Raw genomic sequence first — 14344 nt, 5'->3', positions numbered from 1 at the left:
ATAGGTACCCAGAAATCTTTTATTTTGAAATACTGCCCAGGTGCACAGAGGGGTTTGGAAGCCACTGCTCTATTGTTTTGACTTCTGTTAAATAAATGATGTTTTTGTATATAGCAGCCTTATTTGCACAGAGAAAATTTCTATGTCTGTGTCCCATGTATATAGACACTCTTTGCTAAAACTAACAACAGCAGTAACAACAACAACAAATTTATCATCTTTGATCAAAAAGTATCAGGCCTGGGGCCCCTGGCTGGTTTAGTCAGAGGAGCATGCAACTCTTGATCTCAGGGTCATGAGTTTGAACCCCACATTTGGTGTAGAGATTACTAAAAAAAATAAATAAACTTTAAAAAAAGTATCAGGCCTACAGCAAGATGGTAGTTAGAGCTAATTTCTTACCCCCTCATGCCAACCAGTCACATTCATCCCAGTCCCCTCTCCTGATTCACCAAAAAGACTTTAGGTCCTTGACTCAATACTTGATTATGTCTTTTTCTTGGAATATCTGTGGCATGTGTTTACTTTCCTATAATACTTCTAACAACTGTCCTCCAGGAATGAAATTTTTCCTGATTCACTTCCAGTTTCAAATTCAATGTCTGATTTTGTATTTGGTATTTTCCTCAGAATATCCGTGGCACATGCTTGTTGTCCTATAGTAGTTCTAATGACTGTCCTCCAGAAATGAAAAATTCATATCTGTATGAAGCCAAAGAGGCCTTCGAAATTGGCCTCCTCACCAAGAGATATGATGAACCAGCTACTGGAAAACAAGAGCTTCATAGTCTTCTCAAAGCTGCTTTCGGCCTTACCACAGTGCACCAAAGACTCTATGGGGAGACTGAGATGGTCCATGTAGCAAGTCAGCTCTGTAATGAAGCTATGGGAAAGCTGTACCATTTCAGTGCTTCCTCTGGAAGTCAGGAGAGAGAGGCTCTCTCTCAGCAGATCTTGTCTATTATCACCCAGGTAAAGGATCATTTACAAATTCAAGGCTTCTCAAATTTAGATGACAAGTCTTATGTTCCAGAGAGTTTCAAGCGTGGGTTGGATAAACCCATCTTTCATGGGCAAGTGGATTTCCAAAAAATCCTTGAAGCCTATTCACAGCACCATACTTCAGTGTGTGAAGTATTTGAAAGCTCTTGTGGAAACAACAAAAATAAACAGAAAGATACAAAAACAGGAGTCTGTATCACTACTCTAAAAACAGAGACAAAAAACATAGATACTGTGTGTACTACTGAAGACAAATCACATTTTCAAAAAAGCGTGGTAATATCTTCCTCCCAAATGGCTAAGAATAGTCAGGAGAAACTCAGCAGGATAGACAGGAAAAACTGGACCCATTCTGATGCACTTCGAGTCTCCTTGGATCAAGATGTAGAGACTGAGGTTGAGTCACCAGACCACAGCCACGGTGAAGAAGCTGTTTTGGACAAGTCTCTGAGTGACAGCCATTGCTCTAGTTCTTGGAGCAAGTTATCAGGGGTTAGTTCTTCTACAAGCTGGGAGGAAGTGAATTATATCGATGATAGGTCAACCAGAAAAGAGCCTTGCAAGGAAGAACATCTTGTGGATACTCAGTGTTCCACTGCCCTGTCTGAAGAGCTAGAGATCAATGAGGAAAGCAGAGCTGTACATCCACTGTCTTCAGAGCTTCATGGTCTCTCTCTCCAAGTATCCAAGGATGACAGTGTAGAGTTTTCTCAAAGTCAGCTACACAAACACATGCCCTTAACAACCTTCTGTCCTCATAACACAACAGGCATGTTCTTGGCCTCTGGTGCAGGCCTGTTAGAAGGAGCTCCAGAAGGTGTGCAAAAGGTTAGAAACATGGGATCCAGAAACACTTCTGGTCATTCCAGCCCCTCATTTGGTTCTGCTTCTTTGCCACCTTCTGATTCTGGTTGGCCCAAGAACATAGCCACATATCCTTCAGTTCGAGAAGAAGAAACCTTTGAACTAAGTGAATTTCCAGAAATCAACTGTGATGCCAAAGACAGGCATGGGGAAGAAATCAAAAGAGGGACAGGCCTTACATTTAAAGATAGCTCCTCCTGGGTTGACCCAGAAGGAGAAACAGAGGAAAAAGAAGAGGGTATGCCCTTAGACTCTCACGTAGTCATGGCGGGTTCTCTGGGCAAAAGTTCTGTGATGGCATGTAGCTCTTTCACTCTTCATTGGCCTGTTCAAAATCCTGACTCAGGAAAGAGCAGCGGCTCAGTCAAAGAGCAGAACATTGACCCTGATGCCTCTACAGTGGATGAAGAGGGCCAACTGCTCGACAGCACTGATGTTCACCCCACAAACGGGTGTGGCTCTTCGAGCCTATGTTCCCTTCACCCTACAAATGGGTGTGGCTCTTCGAGCCTATGTTCCCTGAGGCAGCTGCATGGTTGGGGGGCTGAGACCCCTGACCCATCTGTAAGCAGTAATATTGCCTTCTGTGATCTTAGCAAGGACTGCACTACCACAGAAGAAGGAAACGAACCAGGAAACATGCTAAACTGCAGCCAGAACTCCAGCTCGTCCTCAGCGTGGTGGTTGAAATCACCTGCATTTTCCAACGGTTCTTCTGAGGGGGAAAACCCATGGTCCTTTCTGAATTCCAGTGGAAGTTCTTTTGTTTCATTGCCAGGAATGATAAGGCAAGAGATCCTAGAGGCTCGAACCCTGAACCCTGATGACTTTGAAAAACTCTTGGCAGGGGTGAGCCATGATTGGCTGTTACAGAGACTGGAGAATACAGGAGTTTTTAAGCCCAATCAACTCCACCAAGCACACAGTGAGTACAACCTTTTCAGTCGGTACAGCTTCAGGAAGCCTCTGTGTATGTTTGGGGTCCTCTAAACAGCTTGATATGTAGATCACTTAAAACTCATGAAAGACACAGACCCTGTTATGCTTTGTGAATATACAGAAAAATATGTACTTTGGGGGTTTCCCTCACTCTTGGTGTGGTGGACTCTAATGGTGGCAAAGACTAGAGGCTTACTCAGGCCACCGCGTATATTGGGGGCTTGCTATGAAGATACACAAGGCATTAAGGCAGACAAGAATCTTACAGGACCAAACAACAGTCATCAGTCAGGGTTTAAAACAGCTCTGCGTGTCATATCCACTCAGCATCTGTCTTTTCCCTGAATTCTCATTACCAACCAGCTGATTTCTGTTTTTCCCCATTCAGATTCTTGGGGGCAGAGTTTGACCTAGTTAAACATCACTCTTCTGCTGGGCAGAGATTTTCACAGCTGCCCACAAGGTTTCTTTTCAGCCAATGGATTGAGCAAGTGCCCCCTACTATTACAGTCAGCAACTACTTCTTGCTTATGGAAGAGCCCAGGGTCACTTATTATAGCAGGGAGCCTGGGTTGGGGCCCACCCGGTAATCAGTGTGTCTATTACAGCTTAGAAGTGGTGGAGAGGCTGGGAAGAAGACAAAAGAAGGTTCTTCTCTTAGCCCAGAGGATCACATCATAACACCCTCCAAGATACTGAAGAATTATTTGAATGAAAAAAAAGAAACAAGCTTTGTGGTTTGTTAAGCACTGGATACTAAAGTAGTAGTTCTCAGGGCACCTGGGTGGCTCAGCTGGTTAAATGCCCAACTCTTGATTTCAGCTCAGGTCATGATCTCAAGGTCCTAGGATCCAGCATCCTGTGGAGCACAGCATCAAGCTCTGCACTCAGCGGGAAGTCTGCTGGAGGATTTTCTCTCTGCCTCTCCCTCTGCCCCTCCCTCCACTCATGCATGCTCTCTCAAGTAAATAAATAAATCTATAAATAAATAAATAAATAAATAAATAAATAAGTAAGTAAATAAATAAATAAAGTAATAGTAGTTCTCAGTCTTGGCACTATATAAGAATCCCCTGGCGGGGAGGTGCTTTTTAAAATTTCCAGTGCCTCACCCCTGAGATTCCAATCTAATGTTTCTGGGGTTTGGATCCAAGCATCAGTATTTTTTAAGAGCTCTTCAGTGCATTTTTATAAAGACAATGTCAGTAACTTCTGCTTCAAAGTGTTCCAGTGTTTTGCCTGCTGCCTTGAAGTCAGACTAAGATACAGATCAGGTTGTCACAAAATGAAGCAAAACATTCTATAATAGGGTTTCCCTATTCACTATTCCCTTTTTAGGGATTCTGTAGGTTCAGAATCACATTTCTTAGAGTTAGGTAACTGCTTTATTGTTACACCTGTGTGCCAATTTGTGGGTGAAAAGCCACATGTACATAATCTCAAACCCATTAGGGGAACATTATTATCCCCAGTGTACAGATAAGAAAAACAGAGAAAGCCCAAAGTTGAGGAAACAAAGCAAGTTGTACATTTCCTCCATCTTTCTTCCCTCAGTTCATTGCCCTTCCTATGAATGTGTGCAAGCAGCTCACCTTCTGTTTCCATCCCCAGCTTCTCTGATTGAATGCCCCAACCCTGGCCACTGTCTTTCCCAGCCTCCAGTTATCTCCCGCCCCGGTCCCAGACCCATGAGTTTCTTACTTGAAGTATTTTCTCTCCTGAGTCTCCTATACTTTCACCCATTATCACAACCTAGATGCAGGAAGGCCCTTGTTCACTTCATTTTAACTTGGATCCCAAAATGTTGCATTTCTTCTAAGAGTTCATGTCTTTCCCCTCAAAGAAGTGCTTTCTTGCTAGCCCTGTTCTGCCTTTCCTTAGGGTGAAGACAGTTTTTGCTTTTCCTTCTTATCTTTTCCTTTTTCTATTAAGTAGAGTCTTTGTACGGTAGCTGTATTTTGTCAAGTAATTTCTGGACTTAACCAACTTAAACAAAACAAGAGAAAATTAAGGTGCACTTTAATAGGTAACTATGATTTCTGAAGTTGCCAGGAGTCTCTGAGGTAGAGTTATTTCGTTTATTTCTATCTGTATGGTCTGGCACCAGTAGCAGGCTCCATTATCCGGACCCCCCAGATAATTAGAAGATGCAAGCATATATCACTCTTCCAAGATGGTCTCTGGGGTTTTGCTGTTTATTTTATTTTTTTAAGATTTATTTATTAATTTATTTGACACAGAGAGAGAGACACAGCTAGAGAGGGAACACAAGCAGGGGAGAGGGAGAGGGAGAAGCAGGCTTCCCAATGAGCAGGGAGCCCCACGTGGGGCTGGATCCCAGGACCCTGGGATCATGACCTGAGCTGAAGGCAGACACTTAACCGACTGAGCCACCCAGGCGCCCCAAGATGCAAGCATATATCACTCTTCTAAGATGGTTTCTGGTGTTTTGATGTTTAAAAAGCCTTTATTTTCCACCATTTTCATACAGAAACTCTGGCCTTATCTTAATCCCTGACCATCACAAGCAAAAGATTTTGTGAATCCTCATTACATTTGCAAAGCTTTACTTTATTGTACTTCACTAACTTTGTACTGGTAGTCATAGAAGAGGCTGAAATTTGAGAAAATGTCTAAAGAGCTGAAGATTTCAGACAAGCTGGATTCGGATCTGTGTCACTTCGACTTTATTCATAAATTGTAACATACCTTTGAAAATAACATCCATTTTTATCTTCTCTTTTTTTCCAGATGCTCTTTTATTGAAATATTCTAAAAAATCAGAATTATGGACAGCCCAAGAAACTGTTGTATATTTGGGGGACTACCTGAATGTGAAGAAGAAAGGCAGACAAAGAAATGCTTTTTGGGTTCATCATCTTCACCAAGAAGAAACTCTGGGGAGGTATTTCTTTAAAACATCTATAGCACTAGTGTTAAATGGGCTACTTATGCCTTTCTGTTAATTAATCATTTATGAGATTTTGAAAGAGCTGGAAAAGTTAGCCACAATGTATATTTTCAGATTCCTACTCCTCCCTCCTCCTCATTAATTAACTAACAGTAGTTACCACAGACTGACCAACATTATGTCAGCCATTTTATATAGATGTACGTGATGTCAGACCTCTCAGGAAGGGGCGCCTGGGTGGCTCCGTCGTTAAGCGTCTGCCTTCGGCTCAGGTCATGATCCCGGGGTCCTAGGATAGAGCCCCTCATCGGGCTCCCTGCTCCGCGGGAAGCCTGCTTCTCCCTCTCCCGCTCCCCACCTCCCCACACCACGTGTTCCCGCTCTCACTGTGTCTCTCTTGCTGTCAAATAAATAAATAAATAATCTTAAAAAAAAAAAAAACTCTCAGAGAGACATTGTTATCCCCACTGTAAAGATAAGAAAAATGGAGTTTCTGACTCTATGGCAGGACAGAGAGCCTCAAACACTCCCACTATAAATGCTGGCAAGAAGTCTAATTCAACTCTGAAAACCACACTTATATGTAAATAAATGAGTCTGCAAAAAAAGGTAGGAAAATCCTTTGAGGCTAGGGATGAAGCATATCCAGAGATATGAGAGTATACTGAGCCCTTAAGACACCCCTGTTAGGTTTTGAGTGGGGTGGGGTAAGGTGGCAGCTAGTGACCAAAGTTACACATGTAAGGGACTATTTAGAGACCATCCAGTGGGTAGAGACCACCCACCCCCAGGCTCCTGGGTGGCTCAGTTTCTTAAGTGCACAACTCTTGATTTCGGTTCAGGTCATGATCTCAGGGTCGTGAGATCAAGGCCCACGTCAGTCTCCCTGTTCATCAGGAAGTCTGCTTGAGATTCTCCCTCTCCCGCTACCCCTCCCCCTGCTCTTACTCTCTCTCAAATAAATAAATAAATCTTTAAAAAAAAAAAAAAAAAAACACCCCACTGAGGTAAACACCTGTTTGGCCTTAGTTCTGAATGACAACTTCAAGCAAAAACTCACCTGAAAAAATTAGTCACCACAGGTGATCCCCATTGGGTTTGAGACCTAATTTTACATCATCTATGTATTTAAAAAGACCTATAAGCCGAGAATTTTAAGGTGGACCCTGTTTTTTTATCCAAATCCAAATAATGTAAGAAATAAATAGGAAGACAGGAAATGAGAGAGAGTGAGAAATTGGGTAATTATTAAACAGTGGAAGTATATTTCTTGAAAAGGTTGTTGATGATGATGATAATAATAATAATAGAAACATGTAAATATATTTACCAAGTTAATATATGTGCCAAGCCTTCTTTTAAGTAATTTATGTACTAATTTAATTAATCATCACAAAAATTTATGAGACAAATATTATTATCCTTATTTTACAGATGAGGGAAATGAGGCATAGAGATTTTAAGAAACTTGCCCCACATCACACATCCAAGTGATGAAGCCATGTGTTACGGGTTTAGTGAGTTTTTTAACAGCTCTGTACCTCCAGCCTCAAATTCATATGTTGAAGTCCTAACCCACAGTACTCAGACTGTGATCTTATTGAAATAGAGTCATTGCAGATATAATTAGTTAAGATGAGGTCATACTGGAATAGGGTGGGCACCTCATCCACTATGACTGGTATTCTTATAAAAAAGAAATTTGGAGATAGACATGCACAAGGAGAATGCATGTAAAATTGTAGTTACGTTTCCACAAAGCAGGAACCACCAGAAGCTAGGAGAGAGGACTGAAAAACATCCTTCCCTAGTGGCTTCAGATTGAACATGTCCCTGCTGACATCTTGATCTTGGACTTTTAAGCTCCAGAACTGTGAGAGAGTCAGTTTCTGTTGTTTAAATCACTCAATTAATGGCACTTAGTTATAGTAGCCCTAAGAAACTAATACATCAGGGTGCATCATAGGAGGATCTGAGATGGGAAATAAAAGAGAGAATAAGAAATATGGAAGATGGAGTGAGAGGATCCAACCTATGTCTGATCAGAAAAAGATAACAAATCAAATAGAAAAGAATTACTATTTAAATAAATAATATCTGTGGGCGCCTGGGTGGCTCAGTTGGTTGAGCGACCGCCTTTGGCTCAGGTCATGATCCTGGAGTCCCTGGATCGAGTCCCGCATCGGGCTCCCTGCTCAGCAGGGAGTCTGCTTCTCCCTCTGACCTTCTTCCCTCTCATGCTCTCTCTCTACCATTCTCTCTCTCTCAATAAATAAATGAAAATCTTAAAAAAAAAAGAACTCTGAAAACCTCATTTTAAAAAAATAAAAAATAAATAAATAATATCTGATAATTTCCCAGAATTGCCAAAACACATTAATCTTCAAATACAGGAATCATAGTGAATCCTAAGTAAGATAGAAAAGGAAGAAGGGGGGCACCTGGGTGGCTCAGTTGGTCGAGCGACTGCCTTTGGCTCAGGTCATGATCCTGAAGTCCTGGGATCGAGTCCCACATCAGGTTCCCTGCTCAGCGGGGAGTCTGCTTCTCCCTCTGACCCTCCTCCCTCTCATGCTCTCTGTCTCTCATTCTCTCTCTCTCAAATAAATAAATAAAATCTTAAAAAAGGAAAAGAAAAGGAAGAAGGGAAGAAACTAGAAATGAAGGAAGGAAGGAAGAAAAGAAGGCAGGCACTCATAAATCCACTTCTCGCTACATAGTAGTAAAACTTTAGAACACCAAAGATAAAGAAATAATCTTAAAAGCTGTCAAAAAAAAAGTTTACTGCTAGTAAATTCTTACTGACGAAAAATGATCCCAACAAAATGGCATAAGATGCCAGAAAGAATGGGCCTCTGTTCCCAGACTGATGATCCTGAACCTAGGGCTGAAGGTCCTCTGACAGAACGTTTGGGAAATGCTCTAGCCCCAGGGTTTGCTCCAAGTTCTGAACTGATTCAGAGCTACTGCAGGTCCAGAGATCTGTCCATGGCAGACCATGGTGTTCCAATGCTGGAACACCCGATGATGACAACCACTCCTCTGCTGGCTGTTTTCTGATGCCATAGAGGTTCCTCCTCGGCAGGCTTCACTGTCAGATTTCTTTCTTTCTTTCTTTCTTTTTTTTTTTTTGTAAGATTTTATTTATTTATTTTTGAGAGAGAGAGTGTGAGCAGGGAAAGGGGCAGAGGAAGAGGGAGAGAGAGAATCTCAAGCAGATTCTGCATTGAGTGCAGAACCCATCACCGGGCTCAATCTCACAACCCTGAGATGGTGACCTGAGCCGAAGCCAAGAGTTGGATGCCTCACCGGCTGAGCCACCCAGGCGCCCCTCAGATTTCCTTTCTGATCCCCGGGAGTCTGAATGGCCAAAACTGCAGCCAACTTGGATTTCATTATCCTATTGGACTCAGTAATTTCTGGAGAGTGTTTTCTCTAGTTGAGGTCTATAACTCTGACAGTTTTCTTTGATTTTTGGAGGTCACTCTGGACACATGCAAATTACTCACAAATTCACACCAACTTATAGCAAATATAAACTATAGTAAAGTGTGATAGTTACTGTTTTGCTCCTTTCAACACTTAATCATTTACTGCCTCATATCTTCTGTCTCCAACTATGCGTAAGGCCTTGAAATATACAAATCATATTTCACACTTTCTTCAAAACACTCAGGATTAGCACAGGGCTATGCACATAATAGGTGATGATGGAAACAAGTATTTGTACAGATGAAGTAATTACATAAGGAAGGGATAGAGGAAGGCCTCGGATTGATTAATTGACCTGTTTAAGGCCCCAGTGCAGGTAGTGAAAGATCTAGTTGCAGAGCCTGCACTTTCCAGTGTCCATCCTGGCTTCCTTGGCTCACCAAGGAAGTCTGGCCAACTGCTACATGAACTGGACATTTTCTCTATAATCAGCATCATCTTGAGTCAGTGTATCAGACAGTGTTCTTCAGAAAAACGGAACCAAGAAGATGTATATACATATAGACAGAGAGTTATTGTCAGGAATTGGCTTGCATGGTAACAGAGGCCAGAAAATCTGAAGATCTGCAGTTGGCTAGCTGGAGACCCAGGAGAGCTAATGATGTAGTTCCAGGCCAAAGGCCAGCAGGCTCCAGACCCAGGAAGAGCTGATGTTTCAGTTCAAGTCCAAAGGCAGGACAAGACCGATGTCCCAGCTCAAAGGCAGTTTGGCAGGAGGAATTCTCTCTAACTTGGGAGAAGGTCAGTCTTTTTGTTCTATTCTTTGTCCTTCAACTGATTAGATTTGGCCCATCCACGTGAGAGAGAGCAATCTGCTTTACTCAGTCTATTGATTTAAGTGTGAAATTCATCCCAAAACAACCTCACAAAAACACCCAGGATTATGGTTGATCAAATATCGGGGACCCTATGGCCAAGTCAAGATGGCACATAACATTAGCCATCACAGTCAGCCAACATGAATTATGTTCTCTTGTTCAGGAGGCTCTTACAAAATTATCTGAGTCATGAGATAAGTCAGGGGGATCATTAATACTGACTGTCCAAGGTAGAGAAAAGAGTAACATCTTTCAAGCATTTTTGCATATCTCCTTTGGTCTCCACTCTTCCTCTGTGATAAGATCACTTTTGCGCTTCTTTTATGTGTTTTTTCCTCTGGTCGTAGATATGTTGGGAAAGAATATAAGGAGCAGAAGGGGCTCTGGCACCACTTCACTGATGTGGAACGTCAAATGACCGCACAGCACTACGTGACAGAGTTTAACAAGAGGCTTTATGAACAAAAGGTTCCAACACAGATCTTCTATATCCCATCCACAGTAGTACTGGTAAGATTAAAGAGAGCAAGGGTTTGCTTAAACAAGGCTGTAAGTATATACTAGGTTACATTTTGGGTAAAATCCAGTAAACTCAGTTACCGGACTATTTCATCTCCTTCATCTACTTAGAGAGATATGTAAGAACTATGACCTTTTCGACCCTGAATATATCATTTGGATCTTCCAGGTCACCCTGTTAATTCTGGTATCTGGTCGCACATGGTCAAGTTAGCATTTTTAATATCCTTTCTTTGGGTACTGTCTGTACGTTCAAAGAGAGAAGAAGGAACCCAAAGATGATATGTAGTACAAATTATCCCCTCAACCCGATGCATGAATTCCCTGTTTTACATCTGTTAGTCCCCGCCCCTGGCAACCAAGTAATTACCAAGTCATAGCTTAAACACGTTTAGGAAGGAAAAATAATTATTTCCTTTCCACTTTCAAATAATTCTAGTTGTTAGGAAGTTCTTAGATCTGTCTTCCTCTGATTTCTACCTATGAATTGCAGCTCCACCTTCTGGGGCCATTGAGACCAATCTGTTTTCACTAAGATATCTCTAAATATAAAAAGGCAACCACCCATCTCCATCCTCTATTTGGATTAAGACTATCCTGCTTTCCCAAATATGTTGGATCCTTAGCTCATTCATACCTAAAGGACTTTTTTTTTTTTTACTTTGGCCAAAGACATTTTTGACGCATATTTTATTACTACCAATAATAGCTATCATCCATTTTTCACTTTCTTTATGTCAAACACTATGCCAGGCATTTAACTCATTAACTCTAACCTTTGAAACGACTCAGCAAAATAGATTATACACACAAATGCTTGAACTGATATTCCAGCCCAGCATTCCAGGGCATGATTTATCTACATGTCTTGATGAGCTAGCTCCCTAGGGTAGATCACTTCATGGCCTCATTTTTATGTGAGCATTTTAATAAAAGAATAATAATAATTTTAAGTTCTACTATATGCCACATAAAATGTTAAGCGCTTTACATGCATTTTTCTCATCTAATTTTTTTAACAATGCTATAAGGTAGCTATTATTATAATATCTGCTTTACAAATGAGCAGACCAAAACCTCCAGAAGTAACAGAGCTCCTAAATGTCAAAGCCTAGGTTCAAAATGAGGTCTACCCGACCCCAAAGCCTGAGGCCTTCCTCGCCATTATGGTCTCCCGTTTCTATTTTTCAGATTTTGGAAGGCAAGACAATAAAGGGATGTATCAGTGTGGAGCCTTACATACTGGGAGAATTTGTAAAGTTATCAAATAACACGAAAGTGGTTAAAACAGAATACAAAGCCACAGAATACGGCTTGGCTTATGGCCATTTTTCCTACGAGTTTTCTAATCATAGAGATGTTGTAGTCGATTTACAAGGTATGTGAAATTGGGATTTATTTTTTTATTTTTAGTGTTATTCATATCTAAATGTGAGGTCTTATAACTAGCTCTTCTAGTCATTATTTAATAGACTTTTCAGTGCCTAGACTACTATTTGTAATTAAATTAATTGATTTTACTTTATGTAGCAAATGATGTCTGAAAAAAATGTCTAAAGCTTCTACAGGGGTCTATAGTATCACATAATAAGTGAGAAGATCTGCCTCACAATCTGTTGGGCTTAATTCTAGAGCAAATCTACAATGGCTTTTTTTAATTTCACTTAAGTGTATTTGAATGATGTAGGTTTTTTAATATTGCATGCTTTAATATGTGAAAGTCTTTCCACTCTTTCTTATCTTCAGCCCTTTACCTTTATTACAAGTGTGATATTAGGTTTCATAATGGGGTCATTAAGGAATGGAAAGTTGTATGTACTCAAATCTGACCTTTTAAAACTTTTCTGCATTTATATTTTAATTTTATTTCAGTTCATCTAATATGTTGTTTACCAGAATTATTAGCCAATACTCTTCACTTCATTTAAATGATACATGAGGTTTATTATAACTGTTTTTAGTAATGATTCTAAGACCATCCCCCAAGATTTTCTCTATCCCCCTTCCATAGCATTTATCATCACTCTTTATCATATTATATATTTTTACTTACTTATATTGCTTATTAATCTGTCCCACTTCACCAGAATGTTAGCTCAATGAGTATAGTGATTTTTTACTCACTTGTTCATTGCTAAATCCCAAGTACTCAAAATAGTGTCTTGTATAGTGTGTATGCTCAAAAATATTTGTTAAATGAACAGATAAATTAATGGGTTAAGCACCAAAGCGACTTATGAATCGTGAAAGAAATATTCAATATATTGTGATCTTAGTAATTAAAGTAAGTGCATTTTATTGCTCTCTAATTCCTTGAAAATTGGCAGTCTAGGTATGTCATATTTGACAAATTTAATTACCCAATGTTCAGTTTCCCTTCTTAAACCAATAATTGGAATATGCAACACCAAATCCCTTAACAGAAACTTATTAAACATAAACCTCAGTATAACCGAGTTTTTAAAATATCTCTTTAAGTTAATACGTTTTATTTTTCTGAAATACACTACTGACTGTCCTCTATAAAGTAGAGGATATAATTCTCAGACATGTTTATTTCTCTTTTAGGTTGGGTGACTGGTAATGGAAAAGGGCTCATCTATCTGACAGATCCCCAGATTCACTCTGTCGATCAGAATGATGTCACTACCAATTTTGGAAAGAAAGGAATTTTTTACTTTTTTAATCACCAGCATGTGGAATGTAATGAAATATGCCATCGTCTTTCTCTGACAAGACCTTCAGTTGAGAAATAATTCATAGGCTCTCTGGCGTGGTAATGGAGTAGGTTGAGCGCTGCTTACCTGTGTGGGGTCCTGCTCTCCTTCCAGGCACACACAGTATGGCATAGCCCGGTTCCTTTGGGCTCAGGCAGGACCATGGGACTAGTTCTAGCCAATAATTTGTGAGATGAATTGTTGAGTATCAATTTCAGGCCCATATTTAATTGCCAGTGCAAGATGCTGTGGAGCTCCTTTCCTCTGCCACAATTGGCAAGAATATGTCAGGAGATAGCTGCTTATCAGCATAAGTCCTGCAGAGAGGCCAGCCTGGAAAAGGCCCCCATGGACCCATCATGGACACAAAACGAGAAATAAACTTTTGTGGCTTAAGCCGTTGAGATTTTAGAGTTTTTTGTCACTCTCTATCAATGCTGACACTATGGGTGTTTTTCTTATTGACTTAGGAGTTCTCTGTATGTATTAAAGAATTTAGGACATTGTGATATGAGTTCCCGTTTTTTCCTGTTTGTCTTCTGACATTTGACTTTGTATGAAACCTTTTTTTTCCATGCAGAATTTACTTTATACAGTTGAATTCATTAATCTTTTATTTTACGGCTTCTAGTTTATATGTCATATGTAGATCCTCCCTACCATGGGTTTCTTTATTTTTAAAGTATGTTTCTAGTACATTTACATTTGTGAAAGGTATGAGGGAAGAATGGTGCATTTTAACAGGCATGACAGTCCACTCCTTGCACCACACAGATCTGCTTCTTCACACAGGTGTGGGGAGCAGCTCATCGATGATCTTGTTAAAAGAAACTTAGAGAAGGGATATTGGTGAGGTATTCCCTTACTGAAGTTAGTCTTTGGGGATTCAACTGGTTTCCACCCTTTCTCTCCTCCATTAGTCAGTCTAAATTTCCCTCATTCTTAAGTATTACTTCAGCAAGTCTTAATAGCTTCTCCGGTGGTGTGACTCAGCCCTACGAACAGGAGGTAGATTCTGCATACTTGCTAGAGCTTTCTCAGTTTGGGGTTACTGCACAAGTCTGTCCACAACTGCAGCTGGG

General features: G+C 40.5%; 1 protein-coding gene across 11 annotated transcripts in view; it reads left to right on the top strand.

The window, feature by feature from the left end:
- ALPK1 (alpha kinase 1) overlaps window positions 1–13658 on the top strand; it is a 117765-nt gene extending 104107 nt beyond the window's left edge. For all 11 annotated transcript variants that reach the window (XM_028121271.2, XM_028121273.2, XM_028121269.2 and 8 more), the window contains 5 exons: window positions 631–2791; window positions 5557–5710; window positions 10374–10536; window positions 11737–11923; window positions 13114–13658. In XM_028121271.2, the coding sequence (XP_027977072.2) occupies window positions 631–2791; window positions 5557–5710; window positions 10374–10536; window positions 11737–11923; window positions 13114–13301 (2853 nt within the window). In that variant the 3' untranslated portion in view covers window positions 13302–13658. The remainder of the gene's footprint in view (window positions 1–630; window positions 2792–5556; window positions 5711–10373; window positions 10537–11736; window positions 11924–13113) is intronic.
- The last annotated feature ends 686 nt before the right edge of the window (window positions 13659–14344 follow it).

This window comes from Eumetopias jubatus, unplaced genomic scaffold (assembly GCF_037043125.1).
Source record: "Eumetopias jubatus isolate StellerSeaLion01/CBP00866 unplaced genomic scaffold, mEumJub1_p1.0 scaffold_2, whole genome shotgun sequence".
NCBI lineage: Eukaryota > Metazoa > Chordata > Mammalia > Carnivora > Otariidae > Eumetopias > Eumetopias jubatus.
Note: the sequence above shows the minus strand (reverse complement) of the source record. Positions and strands in the feature narration are given on the sequence as shown.